The 21,015-nt window shown below is 43.7% G+C and overlaps 1 protein-coding gene across 1 annotated transcript in view; it reads left to right on the top strand.

The window, feature by feature from the left end:
* Positions 1-21,015, top strand: part of kirrel1a (kirre like nephrin family adhesion molecule 1a) — a 31,017-nt gene that overhangs the window by 7,712 nt on the left and 2,290 nt on the right. The window contains exons 2-14 of the mRNA XM_040141018.1: positions 6,186-6,335; positions 11,112-11,261; positions 11,342-11,499; positions 11,632-11,782; positions 12,157-12,262; positions 12,544-12,692; positions 12,889-13,016; positions 14,005-14,131; positions 14,441-14,541; positions 16,618-16,834; positions 17,600-17,707; positions 18,003-18,130; positions 18,444-18,521. Of these exons, the coding sequence (XP_039996952.1) occupies positions 6,186-6,335; positions 11,112-11,261; positions 11,342-11,499; positions 11,632-11,782; positions 12,157-12,262; positions 12,544-12,692; positions 12,889-13,016; positions 14,005-14,131; positions 14,441-14,541; positions 16,618-16,834; positions 17,600-17,707; positions 18,003-18,130; positions 18,444-18,521 (1,751 nt within the window). The remainder of the gene's footprint in view (positions 1-6,185; positions 6,336-11,111; positions 11,262-11,341; positions 11,500-11,631; positions 11,783-12,156; positions 12,263-12,543; positions 12,693-12,888; positions 13,017-14,004; positions 14,132-14,440; positions 14,542-16,617; positions 16,835-17,599; positions 17,708-18,002; positions 18,131-18,443; positions 18,522-21,015) is intronic.

Below are 21,015 nucleotides of genomic sequence, written 5' to 3'. Positions count from 1 at the left end.
GGTGAAAGGTAGCCCTAAAAGGGAGCACGGCACTAGGTGGAGGGAAGAAGGAGGAGTGATGATTTCTAAGTGGATCCTTGACAGACAAAAGGAAGTGAATAGGGAATGAGAAGGGGGCAAGGCCACAAAAGAAAGGAAGAAAGAGAGAGGTTGCTGACGGCTTTTAAGGGGGAGGACGACAAGGTAAGATGACAGAGGAAGGGAGCGAGCAGGCAGACAATGCGGCAAACAAAGGAAGGAGTCTCAGAGTCTTTCTCTTTCTGGCTCTTTCTCCCCTCTGCCCTAATCTTCACTCTGCTCCATCCCCACCTCCAGGAGTCACCTTTGTGTTTGACTGACACGGTGTCAGCGGGCTCAGTGGGTCGCCTCCTTTCACTCCCTGCTTCTCTCCATCTATGTCTCTCACTTGTCCCTATAGCGCCGTCACCATGGTGACGAGTTATTATGGCCATCCTGCCAGGCGGCCATGTTGTTGAGAGAAGACAGGCACAGGTGGTAGAGTTCCCACGGACAGATGAATAGCTAGAGAAACTGCGTACGCTCATGTAGTTCATGAATACAGTTTAGAGCCAAAATGAGTGGTAGATTTATCAATTAGCCAGTTGACAGAGAATTCACTGAAAACAGTCTTGATAACTGAATAATTGTTTAAATCCTTCGCCAAACGAAAATGCTAAAGGTTACTGCTTCCAGCTTCTCAAACATGAGGATTTGGCGCTTTTCTCAGTTTTCTATCATTGTAAACGGAAAATCCCACAAAGTAAGCAATTTAAAGACGTACCATGGGCTCAGGGAATTCATGATGGGATTTTTTCCATTATTTAATTGACAATTTATAGACTTCATGGAGATGAATCAAGACTGAAAATGATCATTATTCACAGCTGTACATACATTACATACAGCATATAGTACATACACCATGCGTACCTACACGTTTAGAAAGCATAGTTCTGTACTGCACTAACACCACATATCTCCAAGTCAGCTTTGTTAGGCACTAGAACAAATGGCTTCATCTGTGTTTTGAATAAGTTTTCTGAATTTAAGGGGGGCTCTTAAGGCGACAGCTGCAGTCATAAAGTCCAAGCAGTCCAATCCCCACACTGATAAGATGCACAGACAGATCTGTCAGCGTACAGACTGACAGCTAGATATATGTAGATTCATTTACAGCAAACAGGGACAGGGTGAGTCAGTGCCGCGTGACTCCTATGGCTGCAACTTTGTCCTGAAACAATGATGTCATCCTCCTCCATCACACTTCACAGTTCCGTGTCTGTGGACCTCGCCATCTCTTTGTTCTCCTGTTCCTGCATCTCATTTTCATGCAGCCCCGCCATAACACCGATACATCGGCCACACACAGCGGCGATATGGAATTAGACAGATAACAAAATCAATTTGGAGCCGATTGACTAACAGTGAAGAGAGAAATAATGAGACACCCGTGCGGCCACCTGACTATTAATTGGATAGGAGGAGGGAGGATGAGGTCATTGAAAGACGTTTCTTTTTTCAGGGAGGGTTTCATCAGACACATAGATGCACATACAGATGTGCGCTCACAGACACGCTCGTACAGAAAACTTTTTTTGGGCAGTTACTTTACACGTCAGCTGTTGCTATGGTGACGCAAATCTGTGATCCAGCTGAAGCGCGGGATTGGCTGGAGAGCAGCGAGGGAGAGGAAGGCAGGGGGACTTTGTTGGAGGGGTACAGAGGGGTACGGGGAGGGGGCCAGACACAAAGATAATTAGATCGATGCATAACAATCCATACAAATGGCATTTTATTTAATAGCATCTGATCCAGTGATGCGGAATGCCGCCAGTGAGCCTTTCCCAGAATTCTGCTGCATGGCATCACTTCCAACCTTGTCTCCTGTCCCATTCAGAGAGGTGTGGCAAGTCTGTATATAAATGCCGAAAAGCAAGCTCTGGCATTCGCCACCGAACAGCAGCGTTTGTGGCAAATTAAGGAATGCAGGGCATATGAGCAGCACACTTACTAAAAATAGCCCGAACATCTTTGCATGCATATACCCTTTCAGTAATTTTCAGCAACAAATTGACGGTTCATTACCTTGCTATTTAAACACCATCGCATGGTGTGAGAGGTGCTCTCGGGCTAAATTGCTGTGGTGGTTCACACTATGGCGGCATGTGGCCGTGCTTCTGGTGAGTCACCCGACAAGGCAGTGCGTGCTTGCCTTTGGCTTTGTGTCTTCTTTGACAAGCCGAGGTTGGTGTCACAGTGTCTGCAGGGGCTGTTGTCCTCGGCCCCAGATTAATCCTAATCCCTTTCCAAACTTTGACCAAGGCTGTATTTAATCCTAGACTAAACAGAGACCTGTTCCCGACGGAGATGGAGATGCTCTGCTGGCTTGACAGTTTAGTCCGAGTCGTGGTGTAATCTATGTTCGGGAAACCGCCTGTATGTGTCGATTATATGTTTGGGGTTTAGTCTGGTTATGTTTGTGTGTGTGTTGACAGGAAATGGTTAGCCCATGTGGTGAGGGTTAGGTCATCTCTGCTGCCTGTTTTTATGTGTGTGTGCATGTGTGTTTCCGTGTGCACGTGGTCATGGTCACAGCTCTTTGTGACCGTGGTCTTTGTGTGGACAGGGTGCTCGGAGTCTCCCGGTGGTGTCTTGGGGATCAGTGACTCAAGGAAATCAGGACACACTCTAAATTTGTCACTGCAGCATAACCCACATAATGAAAGAATGCAAGCTCCCTTGCATACACTTTTCTGTCTTGCCTTTGCTCCGACTGCTCTCTCCGTATAGATTTCCTCGTTTAGACACAGACACACACAGACACAAGCACATACACTTATGTTGACAAGTGTTAACTGGGTAATATGGAAATCAGAAGGCGATGAGCACATGTTTAAATGAGTCAGTGTTTTCAGTCCTCAGCCCTTGCATGGGTGTTTTCTCCGCAGATTGTGCAGCCTCCACTCAGGAGTATTCAGTTTGGATTAGGTTTGTGGTTTACTGAGGCAGTCGAGGGCATACCTCCAGCTAGCATATCTGAGGTGGTGGAGGAAAGGATTTGCTTGCCCTCAGGCTACTGTCGAGGTTGCGGGGTAGTTTAAACCCAGCTCCACTCTCTTTATACCCATGTATATCTGAGAAATGCCTTTTCACGCTTTTTAAGATGGTGTAAATCAACACTGTACTTTCCAATTAAAGTAATTAGCATTACAAAAATGTAAGTTTAATCAAATTAGGGTGCATACAGGAAATTAAAAGAAAAATCTATACTCGTTCTAGAATTACCCTTTGTTTATAATAGCGTTTTTTCCAAAATATCTTGCTAATTATGCATCATCCGATTCAATTACCACTTCATCATTGTCAGCTAGCTACAATCAGCACAAAACACATCTTTCATTTATACTGCACCTTCACAGATTCCTGCATCCCCTTTGATTTGTCTGGAGCAGGTGGCGCATCACACACCTCATAAAGCAGCTATAATCAGTATTTCTGTATTTACAATGGATCACATGATTATGTTTAAGTTAAAGGGGTCACTCATAATAGCAAACCCACAGAGAATTAGCGCGACTCTGGAGCCCCTCTGGATTTGCTGCGTGTCTAAATAAGAAACTGCTTGCTAACAAGTTTGCTATATTGTCTTAAAATTTATAAAATGTCAGTATTGTGTTTACATCAAGTGGCCAAAAACTCATATATTGCAGGTTTACGTCTTGCAAAAATAGGGTGTGAGTTATGGATTATTGGTTGAACAAAGGGAGAAATTTGAAGAAGTCACCTTTGGCTCAGACTGTTGACTTTGCTTGCAGCCAGAAAATCCAAGTTCGGGCCAGCTGAGCAGGGGTGGTGAGCAGCAGACAGAATAATAGCCCCTGACAGAATTCAGAGATAGCCCTCTCGATAGCTCCTGGTTTGAATCTTAAGCGTTTCTCTACGACATTAAATATTCCTGACATTGACATTGGTGACGTTGGCTTTTTCCAACTGATTGCTAGAAAGAAGTTGGTAGTTTTTATTTACCTCCATACACTCAGATTCTTGTATCCCATTAGAAGAATCATATAACTTTGAGCTAATGTGGTTGCTGGCTGGGGAAAACGTGCACTCTTGTGGTGCCTTTTTACAGTGTTCGGAGTTAAAGGTCTTGTGACTTACTTTACATGATTTTACCTTCCAACTTTTCATAGCCAATGGTTGTTGCTATTTTGTTTGCTTTGTTTATTTTAATTATCTAATCCTGTTAATCCGGGCATTCCTCAAGGAGAAAATTAAGGGCCGCTATTGTTTTTATTTTTATTTTTTGGTTCAGTGCTGAATAATTCTAGCTATTCATGCTGCAATGCTCCATTTGCATCTGATTCCATTTTCACCTTGTACCCTTACACATCTCCTTTATATTCAGAATATTAATGTCAGAAGCCATTGTTGTGATTGGTATGCAGATCTTTTTGCATGACTGGGTGCTTTTCTATTGTTAGGCATATTGTACCTCTGCAGATCACACCAAATCTGACATGATGGGGGAGAGCACTGTGTATGTGAAAGGGAGGGGAAACGTGAGAGATAGGAACTGAGGGTCAGGGAGGTGGGGTGCAGAGGCATATGGCAGTTGTTAAAAAAAAGTGAGAGAGATGGGAACCTTCTAAAAAGCACTGGGGGCTCTGAGGGAGAAGTGTGAAGGAATGAGAGAGGGAATGTAAGGGAAAGAGAAGGGGGAAACAAGTGATAAAAAAGTGGAGAGGAAAAGTGAGAAGAAGAGATGTTAAATGGTAGTAGGTGCAGAAAAGGGAGTCAGAGAAAAAGTGAGAGAAGAGAGAGACGAGTGAACGGGGGAATGAAAAAGAGAGAGAGAGAGAAAGTGCTGGAGGGCTGATATTTAATGTGATAAATGAGTTGTGACAGTCAGCCTCTAACCCCCTTCCAACCAGCGAGGAGGAGGAACACAGAAATAGAAAGCATTATGGGTAAAAGGACATATACAGCATTATATATGTATATAGAAAGAGGGAGGCGTGTACATACTGTAGATAGGGAGAGGTAGAGGAAAATCAACGCAGGCAAAAGGACATTCATAGACAGCATTATAGATGTACAAATTGAAAGAGGTGAGTGGGGATGCATACATATAGAGGGAAAAGCAGAGAGTGAAGGAAAGCAATTTGGGTAAAGGACATTACCCAATTAACCAAATTGTAAAGGGCGTTATAGAAAGAGAACAGGAGAGAGGTAATGGCAGAGGAGGAGGATGGGGGGGTGTACAATGCAGCATTGGGTTAATGATCTACTGTGCGATATTCTTCGAAAATCACAAGAGGGAGAGAGAAGAAAAATTAAAGTGAGAGACAGAATTTGAAAAAATGAAAATTTAAAGTGAGATGCAAATCCTCCACAGTGATTGCCTCTCCTCTATTATACTGGTGTCATGTCTTCAAGGGACAGCTAATTACAACTTGTCATCATGCAGTTTGAACAACCGCAGAGGGGTTTTTCTTGTTTTTTCCTCATAGTAGACAGTAGATAGGTCGGTGGGCCAGCACGGTGCTGGTCTGTCTGCTGTGGCAGCAGATAGGCACTGGACTACAGACTGGAGAGTGAGAGGGTAGTAGACAATGACAGCCACTGTAGTTTTGGTTGGGGAGTGGAAGCCTGGGAGATGACTCATAGGGAGGAATGAAGAAGGGAGAAACAGAGAGAGACGAGAGGGAGGGCCGGAGAGTTTTGAAGAAATAAAAGTCAGGAGCGAGAAGAAAAGGGGTGTGAGAGACCCTATGGCTGAAGTTGCGTGTTTGATCTCCAAACTCTTCTTGCCTGAGTCAGCATTAACAACCTCTTCCTCTTCATTCTCTCTCTTTCTTCTTCTTAGCTCTGTTCCGATTTCCTCTTCTTTGACACGTTCGTCTTTCCATACCGTTTTTTACTCCTTGGTGCTCAGTTAATGGCCGCAAGCCATCGTGTGATCAAAAAAGACAATCGTGGCATTCCATTGCGGCTGGGAGAACGCAGTTTCTAATCAATTAACCATAAAACCACAGATACAATAACATGCTATAATTGTGGTTGGGGTAATTTTACAGTAGCTTGCCTGCAGTGTGTACACAGTGAAAATGAGAAAGTCCCTAAATTATCCCCGTCTTTCTTTCCCAATCCCCTCTTCTCTGTCTCTCTCTCTCAACCTCCAGTGTGGACAGCGAGGTTCTCTCAGGAGCCAGCAGACCAGTCGGTGGTGCGGGGCCAGAGGGTGATCCTGTCCTGCGTTGTCTTCAACTACTCGGGCATTGTTCAGTGGACCAAAGATGGCCTGGCTCTGGGCATTGGAGAAGACCTGCAGGGTAAGACATCATAAAGCCTCCTCAGGCTTCCTTCACTGGGTTCAGCATATGACTAAAATGGCCTTTTCAAAGCAGATTACTCGGTATCTTTGGATTGGAGCAGGTAATAGGCAAAATTTTATGCTACATTTTTAAAGGTACTATATGTAAGAATGTGAAGCAATTTAAAAGTATTAATCACATTTTTATGCAAATGTGTGAAGGGATTGTAACGTAGCTTAAAAAATGAGACCTTCCCAGTCTTTATTGTTTGCCTGTAACAGTGTGTTGACGGATTTCTATATAAAGGACTTGGAAATGGAGTATGTCAGAAATATCGACCAGCTTCCAGCACAAAACAAAACATCTGTTCACTAGAACACGTTACTTTGTAGATTTTATGTGCCTTATCTCCAGTCTGACGTTACTCATCCCACTCCCATGATCTGTTTATAACTGATGTTAGTTCAGGATTATCATTGTTTCAACCCACTGCCAGACCCATTAATTACAGTAACGTTGCTTGACAGTATAAAAGGTCTGTTTTGTTATGCTAAAACATTAGCACATCGATTAAGCAAAATAGGCATTGTGCTGGAAACTATCACATCAATAATGAAGTGTGGCAGCACATCTTATTTATAATATTCTCCTAAATTCACTGCTGACATCGCTGAGCCTCTCGTTAAAAGCTAGGCAAACAGTGATTGATAATGCTGGCTAGCTAGCTAACGCTGACGTATCACATAAATGCAGGCAATTTATCGTGCAATGAGAATGGATTAGTTCAGCGTCACTAGCCTATATTAAGCTGATAATGATATTATGCTTTATAAAACCTATTTCAAAAAAACATAAAGTTAGTCAAACTAGCCTCAACGGTAGTCTCACATAGCCAGACCTATCTCCAGACCTCACTTTAGCACTGCGACAGCACTTGACAGTCAAACAGTCTTCTGTCTCAAAAATAGTTTATAGTCAAAGTATGACAACGGTGTAAATTTAGGTACCTCATCTATCAAACATTCAGTCACGTGCAGTCTCATGTATGTCACGTCACTGTATTGGCCGATGCCCCTCGTGCTTACCTACAGAGTGTGAGCCCGCGTGTGAGCGCCAGCGCCTGCTCGCTGACTGCAGTTCACTTAACAGCCAACGGTGTCATTAATAACAAGGGTTTTGCGAATGTCTTGAGTTCTTTCTGGTATTAAACCAGACTCATTTGACTTATTACACTGTAGCAAATTTCAGAGTGCCGAGGGACGGTATAATATGTAAAGCCTATTTTACAGTGGTGCTTTGGGCTAAATGCCAACCACGGCACCAAAAAAAACTACCAGCTAGGAAAGGTGGACTGCACAGGACATGCTTCCCGCCACCTGGAGTCAGCTGTAACAGCCTAACACCATGTGCTGTAATGGAGAGTGCGTGGAGACTAATTAGCAAGAGAGCGGACGAGTTGAGATAGCCAAAAGTGAATAAATGAAACATCTGGATGCAAACGAAACCAACCCTACTGAAAAATAGTGTTCTATAAATAAAACCCGGTTTAAAGAACCACTTATGCTTACCTTGCAAGGCTATGCGGGTAAAAGTATATCCAGTATAATCGAGCCTTAAGAGACAGGATGGTGGAATTGTCAGAATGGAAGCTTAATTACTGGAATTAACCTATTAGTTATTTTTCCTATGACTTCTTTTTTTTTTTGCCACACCACTACTGTATAGGCTTGCTAGGCTTTGCATTTCCATTGGTTAGCATTTGACCTACAGCAGTGTTTCCCCTACCATTGCCTTGGGGAGTCGCCCGCCCCCCCCCAATGAAACCAAAGGCAAAAAAGAAAAAAAGAAAAATTTTTATTCCTGTTATTTACCTAATTTATCCAAACTTGTTTCATTTCAGCTCAGTGTGAGAGTCTCTACTGTGTTTTGGTATCATTTACAGTCGCGCTTCTCTCCTCTCCTCCGCTTTCTGTTTCACCATGCGCGTGTGTCTTAGACCCTCCCCACACACACGCGGAGTGGGGCGGAGCAGAGGAGAGACAGGTGATTAAAAGCTTTCCAACAAGTGTTATAAACCCCTCAAAAAAACCAAAGAGGGACAGATGTTGACCCCCCAAACGTCTGAAAGTCAGGCCAAAATATCAACGTTTTTTTAAATGCACGCAATCTGGCGACAGCGGCGAGGATGCGAGCATCTCCAGTGCTGACAGCATGCAACCTAGTCCTGGCCAGAACACTAGCAGCTCCCATGCTGTTACAGCTGCCCCCCCCCCCCGGTGAGCATAGGAAAGGCTTTGACCCATCGTGGCTGTGAGAGAAGAAATACTCCTCCTGGCTCTACAAGACCAACGTTGGTAAGGTTAGGTGCAAAAGTAACTCAGTTTAATTTCACTTAATTCAACTTAATTCAATCGTGTAAATGTTCTGTATTATTGTAATAAAACATAGTTTAATTTGAAGGGCAGAGGAGGAATAAGAATTATTACTAACAAACTGTCCAATTTTCCTCTGTACGCAGCATTTTGAATCTCTCACCCAGTGTTTGCAGGACGTTGCATGTTTGCAACTGCGGTGGCTAATGTATGCTGACAAAATATTTTTGCTGCTGATTGTTTCAGTTACAGCTAGATTGAGCCAACAGAGCATTTTTTTTCCCCCAAGAGATGATAGAGGCTGTCATGCTACTGAAAGACAGCTTAACTACTACAGCAGCTTTCCCATCACATCAGATTGTGACACACTGCGCACTTATTTGGGCTGATGTTAAATTTGACTGCTCTCTGCACATAACGTTCAGTATTTGACGGGAAATTGGAAGCTCCATCAGGCACACCTTTCAACTTGGTTGAGATGCATCACATCATCACCTTTGTCATACAAGTAGTGGGTGATACTTGGCTGTCTAATACCTGATCTTTACTGAAGGGCAGACTCATCAACTAATATAGCCCCAGCTGTCTGCCCTGACTGGGTCGTTCTCTTTGCATATTTGTCCCAAGTGACGAAATTTTGAGTTTGATTTATTAGGTGCCCTGGTTTTTTCTGTCTGCCAACAACACAGACACTGCCTCTCTGTCTTTGACAAAACGTATGACCGATGCATCTCATTGCGGGTGTTGCAGCATTTTCAGACTTGCGCTGATGAGACCGAAAGGGGACCGTGCAATTACCGGTCAAAACAATTGGGCATATTTTTAAGTGACTGTTCCAGGGGGGGACTGCATCATTTGTGACGTGCTGTTGCCTTGTATTTGTTGTAATTGCTTTCCCCAGACTTTGTCCCTTAATATTCTGGGGTTTTTTTCCGGTTTTTGTTTCATTTCCTTTCCCATTCCTCTGCTTTCTGTAACTTTCTTTTCACCATTTCTGTCCCTTTTCTTCAGTTTTCTTACATTCTTCACTGTTCATCTACTGATTTGGGATTTATTTATCCTCTCCTCTCCTCTCCTTCACCGTCTGTCATGCTATTCCGCTGTGACCTCCTCATCTAAGATCCCTCGTTCCCTTCTCTCCCTCTTGTGCTCCTTCTTTCTTGTGCCTCTGTTGTATTTAGCCCTCTCTACTATTCTTCATTTAACTTCTCTACCTTGTCTCTCTTTCTCTCCTCTTACCTTCTTCTTGCTTGACACACTCTCAAGTCTGGTTGCCCTCTTTTTGTCAGCCCTTCTCTCCCTTCTTTCTCTCCTTCTTTCCATCCTCGTCCGTCCCTTCTCCATTCTTTCTATATGTCCCTCCCTTCTTTTAATCTTATTGTTACTGTAATGGTCCGGTGCTTCAAGCTAAAGCTATTAAATAAAAACATGTGAATGAACACTGGCCGCTTCATGCACACATACACTCAGTGGGTGCGCGTGTATGTTTGTGTATGAGGCTCTGTCCCTCCGCTCCCCCCGCTTTCTCTGGGCTTTTCATACGCTTTCTCGCTCTCGACATTTCACATGCAAATGCACGTATATACAAGGCTTACGCGCACACATGCATGCAGAAACAAGGACACACAAGGTTGGGCAAGCAGCAAAGCTCAGTTCAGAGGCTGCACATGGAGATGGCAGCAAAGAATTTCACATGTGATTTACGTCTGGGCGGCAAACATGAATTCTGCATCACAGGCTGGAGTTAATTTGAGTCCTCTAAAATGTTGTTGTCATAATGCATTCGTCTTTTCCCCCTGCTGGTGAAAGAGAGCATGGATGCCACCTAATGGTGAGAATGTACAGCAGAGACACAGCTGGGCTGTGTGGCGGATGGGGGAAGGGAAAGGGAGGATTGGAGAGCCTGTGCTGCGTGTGTGTGTGTGTGTGTGTGTGTGTGTGTGTGTGTGTGTGTGTGTGTGTGTGTGTGTGTGTGTGTGTGTGTGTGTGTGTGCATTGTGCTGTGCGAATGTGTATGTTTGGTCATGCGTTAGTGTTTGTGCACGTCTATCGCGTCATGTGGCCTCGCATCTCTCTGGTGTCATCTACCCTGATGAAGAAAAATATATTTTCTTCTCAGCATGAACTGCAACAAACTGTGCGGCGTTGCCTGATTTCAAATTCTGGTACGGACCACATGGATATGTGGGGATCCTGAAACATGCGATGAAATTGCAGATATCAAAGACATAGTGACATGAATTGACCTTCAGCCAACATTAGCACAGAGGAAATCGAACTTTAAATCGATATAAGAAGTCATCCAACTCATATAAAATTCCCCATGTAGGCCTGAGGGGGAAATCTAGCGGCTGTTTTCGTCCCCTGAAAGGTATTGTGATTATTTAACTCTCAATCTACTCCGTCTGTCTGTGTCTCCCAGCCTGGCCCAGGTACCGCGTGTTGCGTGTGCAGGAGTTGGGGCAGTACAACCTGGAGATCCTTTCAGCCGATCTGTCTGATGACTCCCTGTATGAGTGTCAGGCCCCTGATGCCGCGCTGAGGTCCAGGAGGGCCAAACTCACCGTCCTCAGTACGTCCGCGCCCACGTATGCATGCAGTGTGTGGGACGGTGTCTTGTGTTTTCTAACGCTGCCCTCTCGCCTGCTCCAGTCCCCCCAGATGACCCGGTGATCGACGGGGGTCCGGAGGTGTTGCTGAATGCGGGGGAGTCCTACAACCTGAGCTGCGTGTCTCGAGGGGCTAAACCGCCTTCCGTGATCGAGTGGCTTAAAGACGGTCTGCCTGTGGAGGGGGCTGCCAGTACCACAGTGAGTCTGAAAAAATGAAAGCCACGCACGCGCACTAAACCCACACATTCGTGAACTGTACCTACGGTTACAACATTTAATCTGTCTTTTTAATCTTTTGTCAATCTTTCTCTGTCCTCTAACCATGATCAGGAGGTGCTTCCAGACAGGAAGAGAGTGACCACGCGCAGCTACCTGCCCATCCAGCCTGTCGATACTGACACTGGGAGAAACTACAGCTGTGTGGCCACCAACCTGGCTATTCACACCGGCAAAAGCACAACTGTCACCCTCAACGTCCACCGTAAGCGATGCTGCTCTTAATCTGGAATACATAGTCTACAAATTTAGGAATAGTGATTTTAACCTAAGAAGTAATTTTGTTTCTTTTTAATATATTACACTTACTCTACGCAGATACCATAACGAAATATAAGTATAAGGAAAAAGAAAAGATTAATTACACAACCAATACACAATTATATCACCCTTCCTATGACTACATAAATTGTTTTTATCACGTCTGACTAGTTTAAAGGCTAAATGTTTTTATAGCTGTTACTAAGGAATACATGGCAGCCATTTAGCATCAGACTATCCTCCAGATTGCAGCATACATTAGATACAGCAAGGCTGTTTTATGTGACTCCCTCTCTCTCCCTGTCTCTTTTCTTCCAGATCCACCGACGGTGACCTTGTCCATCGAGCCGCGCTCTGTCCTCGAGGGGGAGAGAGTCACCTTCACCTGCCAGGCTCACGCCAACCCTCCTATTATGGGCTACAGGTCAGCCTCCACACACAAGCACATTTGCACTGGGCCTCTTAAAGTTACCTGTCCAAAATGTATGACGGAAATGTAGAGTTGCCTTTTGGTTTTGTAAGGTTTTGCTTTAAAAAGTGTGCGTATTAAATCTACCTTAATCGGGCATCAAACAGGAAATGTAAATCCATGTAGAGCATATCCGAAAAACAAGACGTTTCGATTTTCGGGGTTTCCTTTTGTGTCACATATAAATGGACGTATGTGTTATGGGGGCATTTTAATGTGGTGTGTTTAAATCCCAGGTGGGCTAAGGGTGGCGTGGTGCTGCAGGGTGCCAGGGAGAGTGTGTTCACCACCAAGGCGGACCACTCTTTCTTCACCGAGCCCGTCTCCTGCCTGGTTTTCAACGCGGTGGGAAAGACCAACGTCAGCATCCTGGTAGACGTTCACTGTGAGTCATACAATACTCATCTTCCCTTTTTCAGTCACTCGTGGCCCACTTCACTCACTACAGTCTGGAGTCAGAGGGGATAAAACACACCATTGTTGTGTTTTTCTTTTTCTCAGAGCAGCATCTCCCCTTTAGTCCTACGCCATTATGACTCAAACACAACAAAGAGCAACCCTCTCTCTCTTTCTGTCTGCAGTCGGTCCGATCCTGTTGGTGGAGCCGCAGCCGAAAACCGTCGATGTCGACTCTGATGTCACCCTCAACTGCAAATGGGCTGGAAACCCTCCGCTCACGCTCACCTGGTTCAAAAAGGGTTCAAACATGGTCAGAAGCCACGAGCCCACGCTTTGCGCATGTCTCCTCAGTTCTTGTATACCAACTCTTTTTACAGATCACACTTTATTCTCCTGTCTTTACAAAGGCAGCCTGAACATTACCTTGTCCGCACACCTACTTATCTCTCTTCCCTTTGTGCATGTCATGATCTCTTTTCTTCATTTTCATTTGTTCTTCTCTCTGATATTCTTTGTATTCACTTAAGTTTGGAGTGTACATAAGGATTCAAGATGATATCATACACTGTCTGGCAGCCGTACCGATGCTCTTGAACAACCGTCTGCCAAGAAAACGAATCAGTGTATTTCCCAAAATGTCAAACTTCTCCTTCACCAACCAGGCCAACCAGGCCTCCCGATTCTGTTTGAGTTAAAAAACAGTTTTCAGCTAACAGTTAAGCTAACCATCGCTGTTTTGTTGACTTTTGTTTTTGGTGTTATACCAGCCAGGAGGTGAAGAAATTAGCACTGGTTGCTAATGAGTGCTGGTTGGCTAGTAAACTGTGGGTTCCGGTTAACTGGATTGACTTATATTAAGATGAAGCTGAGAGTGTTTCGGAGTAGATACAAACTATGGACTGATTTGGCCTTCACCTACATCTCCATAATCCGTCAAGTACAGTATTTCTCTCTCTCTCTCTCGCTAGATGGTTACATATTTAGCTATAATTTTCTCACAGCTAATTTTCCGCTGGATGTGGTTGCTAGGCAACTGCAAAGCCTTTGCGATGGGTTAAAAGCAGATGGGCCAGTTTGCATTTGTTAGCAGGTTAGGGTCAGAGTAGTAGAACACGTGTACTGAAATAAGGCCACACATTCAAGTACGCAACATAAAATATAAGGTATACAGGTGGAGGTACATTAGTGCATTCACCTCTCTGTAGGCTTTTATTTTGTTTATCCCCACATGCTGTTTAGTAGATTTGCCTTGTTTATATTTGTGTCAATTTATTTTATTTTTTTTCACTCCCCCACAGGTTCTGAGTAACAGCAACCAGCTGTATCTGAAGTCGGTGAGCCAGGCAGATGCCGGCCAGTATGTATGTAAGGCCATCGTCCCACGGATTGGAGTAGGAGAGACTGAGGTCACGCTCACAGTCAACGGTCAGTAAGTCATCCACATCATTTCATGTATCAGTGCTTGTAGATGAAAATCATGTGCTTTCAGAAAAGGTCAGCTCGTCAGTAATTGGAAAAAAAAAAAAAAAAAAAAGATGTTGCATGTCCAAAGTGTAGGCCATTTATTTTTAAAATCAACTCTTGAACATTCCCTCTTGAACAGGCCTGGTAAGGTCAATGTCTTTAAAAAAAAAAGAGAAAAACCACCTGGCTTGAATTTGATATTTGCAGTTTGTTGCATTTTAAGTGTAACTACCTTCTGTAACATGTGTCCTGTCATTTTGACCATTGCAGGTCCTCCCATCATCTCCAGTGACCCAGTCCAGTACGCAGTGAGAGGGGAGAGAGGAGAGGTGAAGTGCTACATAGCCAGTACACCTCCTCCGGACAAGATTGTAAGTGAAAAGAAAAGAAAATGGGAAAACATGAAAGTGCTATCGATCGTTCCTGGCACTGAACTTTTAGCCCAGCATCAGTTATTCAGACAAAAACTGCCAAACAAGGAAAAGCTTTGGTCACAAAGAGCACGAGTTTATACGTTTTAATCTTACAGCAATTTGTATTTTACTGTTACTGTATCTTCCTGTTCCTAAATGGCTCCACTCCTGCACAGTAACTGCTTTTAGGCACTGTCCCCTTTTCTTTTTGAGTGGTGACTCACCCTTAAACTCTCCCAGAATGTTCCTCCATCCCATCACGTAAACAAACCAACACTAACACTAAGCCGGTCTGCTTTTAGCTCCTGCGTCAGAAATCAGCTCGGATGCGCTCTCCACTCGGCTGCATCACAGGGACGCAGTAGTAGTAGTTCCTCGGCTCCCTCTGGCCTCCGTGACGGATCCATCCTGACTCGCAGTGCACGCTCCTAATGCAAGTGGCAGAGGTTGGGACAGAAAAAGATTTATAAAATATAAAGGACTGGAGAGGAACAGTTGTCCCAGTAAACGCTTGAGCCAGGAGATTCTCTTTCTCTGGAATAAGTGGGCAGATTATGGAAACATGTGGGCTTATGCATAATTAACTCTCCTTAGTACAGTACTTCAGTGCTGAATAATAGAGCTGCTTTTAGTGGCTTTAAGGTTCGAGACTGTGCAAGATTCTCGCCAGCTCAGTCACCCCCACCCACCTCCTAGTCCGTCTGCAGAAACATACAAACTGTTGCCGGCCCTAGGAAGTCATGTAACGTGTGTGTTTCCATGTGAGTGTGTACTTGATGTACGTGTATGTAGTCTTTTTCTGTCATGCACTTCAATAGTGTGTATTCAAGTTAGACAGTTATATATGGCCAATAATGGCTTTTCACTAAATATCATCGGCCCGTCACTCTGATATGAGGAAATATTTTACACCTGGAATCAAATAGTTTATAGATTTAAATGTTATGTTGTATTTTTCTTTTTTATCCTTTATTTTAAAGATTTCTTAAAATTACACACTTACAGAGAAAGGGATTGCTATTTTTCAAGAAGAGTTCAACGGACTGCCATTACGCCTGTCCCTAAAGAAGTAATGAGAGGTTCTGGGTAATAAACATATTCACTTTCTTGCCAAGAAGAATATTGATAGGCTACCACTCTCGTTTCTGTGGGGTAAATCTTCAAGCTACTGCCAGCAGCCTGGCTCTGTCCAATACCTGTAGAGATGCTGGTGGGTGGATTTTGTTAGTTTTGGGTGGAGCCGTGCTAGCTGTTTCCCTCTTTTTCAAGTCTTTCCGCTTAGCGAAGCCAACCGGCTGCCGGCTGTAGGTTCGTATTCGGCGTACAGACGTGAGATTGGTATCAGTCTTCTTATCTAACTCTCAGCGAGAAGGCAAATGAGCATATTTCCCAAAATTCTGAACTGTTCCTTGAAAAGATTGGAATATTTTTAGTGAGGGCTTGGTAAGTGTGGAGGTATCCCCTAAAGGATCAGTCAGGTTTCCATTGGTATGTAGGCTTGACATATCGTCGCCAAGGTTTCAGTGACATTTTACCTAGAGGAAAATCAAATGTGTGCAGCTCTGAAACATATGCATACAATTTCCCACGTCCACACTACACCTGGGAATGCCTTAAGAATTCTTAGACTTCACCAAGTGAATCATTTGTGGTCTCAGATATATTAAAATGAAGTTGTAGCTACTGTGTCTACTTTATTTACGAACATTTTGGACTGCTATGGCATAGTCATCATCCGTGTTCAAGTTAAGGTCATCTCCCTATTCAAGTTGTGTTTTACTAAGTCAATTCTTAATTTAATGGCCTAGTGTGTTTGTACCTGAGTCAGTCTGCATTATGACCACCTAATAGACTCGTCCATGAGGGTTTGACTAGCAAGATACAGTGTCATATGATGTGTAAATGCTCTTTCAGTTGCTTTCATACCATGACAAGTGTAACGTCCTGGGAAAAAATGCAGAAAACCAATAGGTCTGAAGTAATTGCGATATAACCTAATATGGCCTCCTGCCTGTGTGTGCGTGCGCGCCGCAGGTGTGGGCGTGGAAGGAGAACGTGTGGGAGAAGGAGAAGGGGACGCTGCTGGAGAGGTACACGGTGGAGCAGAGCAAGTCGTCAGCTGAGGGCGGCGGCGTCCTCTCTACCCTCACCATCAACAACGTGATGGAGTCCGACTTCCTGTCCACCTACAACTGCACGGCCTGGAACTCCTTCGGCCCTGGCACCATGATCATCACGCTGGAGGAGACTGGTGTGTTGGAACGCTGTTGATTTTAGTCCGTAAACACGATATATATACCCTGATACGTATTGAACCATTGAAGACAATGTTGCAAATCATTTAGTAGGACTGCATAATGGCAACATTGGATTTTCCTTTTGCATCAATGAGATAGAATATTTTGATCAATCAGGTATAATTCACTGGATTAGCCAAAAAAAGGCATGCCCATTTCACTCTTGAGATTCAGAAAACTTTGTTTTTGCAAATGAATTTTGAGTTTATGAGCTCAAGACTTTTTTTGTATATGATATGATTTTGTCATGATTTTGATATCACAGTATAAAGTTAAATACTATAGGTATATAAGAACGGAGGGAAAACAAGATGCAGAAGTGGGGAACATTTTTTCCATTTGAATAACTGAATTGAATCCAATTGCTTTGCAAAACCTGAGAATTATAATCTCAGGTGATTTGACTCGATTACAGGTGACATCCAGTGTCTCACTCATATTAATTTGTCAGTAAACTGCATGATGCTTTGGACACCAAAAAGACAAGAAACAATTTATTACAGGTAGACTACATTTTGCACCTCAAATGGACAAGTAGAACAAATTAACTGGGGATGGGGTACTCCTATGTGATTTAGGTTCATAAAATGGTGGGATTTCTCACATTAAAATCTTGCTTGTGCAGCTCTTAACAGACATTGCAATCCCCGGCTCACCATTTCCCTCACTATCTCTGCCTCTCTCTCTCTCTCTCTCTCTCTCTCTCACCCCCATTTCAGAGGAGGTCCCAGTGGGAATAATTGCCGGCGGGACAGTGGGCTCCACCATCCTCTTGTTCATCTTTCTGCTGGTCCTCGTTCTTATCTTCTACCGACAGCGCAAAGGCAGTGAGTCATACTCTCCATCTGCTTTGCAAATACAGTATAAAGAGAGTCAGCAAACTGCAAGTAAAGCAGAAGTTTTCCAATTTTTTTTTTTCCTTTTCTTTTTTTTTTTGAGAGGATTATGGTTTAAATGCTCATCACTAGACCTTGCAGCGAACCAAAGAAAATCAAACAGCAACTTCCTCTCCATAATGTTGGACATAGGTCCCCTCTGAACTTGCTCCTTCAGCTCATGAAAACACGCCGGCCGAGATCTGGGCGCCCAGCCGTATTCAACCTTGCCGTGTTTTGCTTCCAGGTCGGCGCGGGGTCACGCTGGGTAAGCCGGACATCAAGGTGGAGACGATAAACAAGGAGACCCACAGCTTAGAGGAGGACTCCGGCAGCGTGTCCACGGCTTCGCGCATGGTCAAGGCCATGTACTCGGTGAGCAGCAGCGGGATATGTGTGCTTGTGCCGGACACTGTTTACACAGCCTGCAGTTGTAGAAAAAAACTCATATTAACTCAGTAACCTCTCCCTGCGTTACACCTTTTGACAAAAAACAAACTCTGCTTTCCCCTGTAATAGCTCCCTTTTAACACTTTTAATTCCATTTTCTCTTCTCCTGTCATACTCTGTTGCCTCCTTCCCTCTTCTGTTTTGTTATGGCACCTTCTCTCCTCCTTTTTGTTTTGTTTTGTTTTGTTGTTTGACGGTTTAGTTTCTCCCCTCTGTGTCCTTCTCTCCCTCCAATCAGCCCTTTAAAGATGACATAGAGCTCAAGTCTGACCTCCGCAGTGACACGCTGGACACCCGCCAGGAGTATGACCTAAAGGTGAGATCACACAGATGCCGGAAACACTCATTTCTATCCAGTCCCTCGGGAAGCAGATGGTCCTCAAAATCTTAACAAACAGACTTTTTTCCTACTAAAAGACTCCCAATTTGCTGAGAAGGGTTACAATCACAGGTACACACATAACTAGAGAAACACATACAAGGGACACAGAGTCAGAGTAAACAAAGCGTTGACATGAAATTGTGCAGAAGTCAGAGTCAGGTCTTGTGGAGTTGTTTTTGGAGCAAGGTTTCATTCTAATTATACCTCGACGGGCTGCAAATATCCTGATCATTACTGACATGGAGACTCTGAGTGATGACTTTCATCCAGTGATGTACAGTGTCGTTGTCACCTGGGATGACACTCAGAGTATTGGCCAGGCTGAAAAAATAGACTCGGAAGAACTGCATACTAAAAATTTTTACACTGAAACAAGCCCTCATTTAGGAATATGTGATCCCAGGTGACTCCGTTGATGGATTGCGGCATCTTGTGTCATCACTGCCATAATGAAGGTGATCAATCAACACTGGTACCAGTGGTAGTATTAAGAAGTATGGATTTTTCCTTTTGGGAAACAAGCGTTTCCATGATAAGTGAAAGTTGGTTGCAATTTCACTACCATTCTCTAAAGGTTTGATGCTTAAACCCAGTGTTTTCTGAAAAACTGAACTTCTATTTGACAGAGGAAAAAGTGACATTTTCAAAACTCCATTTGAAACCCTCTGGAGGGTGCACATGAGCATATAGAAGAGTCAGAAGTAGACCAAGGAGAGGGATTTGAACGGACAGCTTCAATTGGGTTTTTAACCGTGGACCGCAGGAGCCAGAACTCAGACGGCTGAAATCAAGGACGCAGAATCAAACTAGCAGCTGACTCCCAGTACGTCTAAAGTGGTTAAGAAACATGTGTCAGGAGCAAAGCTTGTAACAATGATTTCATATCTAAATATGACATATATATATAGTAGAGTTGTCTTAAATGATAACTTGCTTTTTTTTCCCTTCACATTTTCTCCTCAAAGGCTATTGCTGTTTTGCACCAGTGGCTTATTAACCACATGAAATACCTCATAAACCATTTAGATTTCACAAGTCTGTCCAATTGACTGACATGGGCAGGTTTTTATCTAGTAACTATTTTCCTGTACAGTGTCTGTACAGTGAGTCTAACTGTTGTGAGCCAACAAATATGACTTATTATGACTGTTCCTCCATATCGATACACAATTCCCCTCGTAGACCTCCTTCTTTCCTTCAGTTTTCTTCATTCAACAGTATGTTGGGTTTGTTTTGATGGGTTTTTTTTTTTTTTTGGCTTCTGCTGCCTTGTTTTCTCTGGGCAACATGTTGTTGGCTGTGACCAGCAGAGTAGAAAAAAAAAAACCTCATCGTAATGATTATTCTAATTTTAAGCCAGTTCGTCATTTGGACCAATCAACAAAAACAGCTAATGAAGACTTCACACTGTCTTCAGCAGAGATGTGCTCTCTTTCATGTGCTGGTGGTATGTGTGTAGGAGATCTTTAAACTTAGCGCTACTCAATATCTATGAGAATAATAGAATGGGATATTTTAGAACAAAACATTTTGCAATGCGGTCAGCCTTTCTTCAACTGCTGGATCTCTTTTAGTCCTTTTCCGCCCTTCGCTCAAGGTCCAACTCTGAGGCAACTAGCTTCTCTGATTACTTGGAAATTTGTCTCACTCATCTTGAAACTATTTAAAGTAAGCCCAGATTTAAAAAAAAAAAAAAATCAAATTGAAAAGAAAATTTTAAAAGAACAAAGGAAGTTCAGGCATATTCTGCCCATTCAGCTGGCATGAATCATTTATACATTTTGACACCCTGGGGTTGGGTTAAAGTGATGAATGCATTTTCACGCGTAAAGCTGCCAAAATGTTCTGCTGAACCCCCCCCCCATGAATATTTTGTAAGGGCAAACACACCACAACTCTAGCTGGAGTGCAGCCCTGGATCACTTTGAAGAGATACTAGACATGAATCCACCTCAGGAGGTGGTTAGATCACCCAGACAACAGCCTCAACCAGACTTTTTGTTTTCTTCTTCTTCTTTTTCTTTCGTCCCGCCGCCTGTAGCACAAAAGCAGCGAAACAAAGTTGGGCGGGGGAGAAGTCTGGGTACGTCAGAGGCAATGAAATGGTAGAATCGTGTCAGAAATAGCAGCTAAGCAATGTTTGAGCGTTCAGCAGGGGGTGTAATGAGCAGGGAGAGCGTCTTTCCTTCACCCAGACATCCTGGGGTCAACCCTGCATGTTGGCAGGGATCCACTCTGCTGAAGAAGCCTGGAATAAAACACGGACATTCAAATTTCAGGTTTTTTCTTGTTACCTTGGTCGAAAAATCAAAGCTGGGGTCCAGTTCCATACCACATGATGTAATATTTCAAAGCAGGGCTCGAGCATGTAGTTTGCTCACACTTGAAACGTGACAGACTGAAGTATACTCAAGTTATACTAAAAAGT

The sequence above is a fragment of the Xiphias gladius genome, chromosome 12 (assembly GCF_016859285.1).
Source record: "Xiphias gladius isolate SHS-SW01 ecotype Sanya breed wild chromosome 12, ASM1685928v1, whole genome shotgun sequence".
NCBI lineage: Eukaryota > Metazoa > Chordata > Actinopteri > Istiophoriformes > Xiphiidae > Xiphias > Xiphias gladius.
Note: the sequence above shows the minus strand (reverse complement) of the source record. Positions and strands in the feature narration are given on the sequence as shown.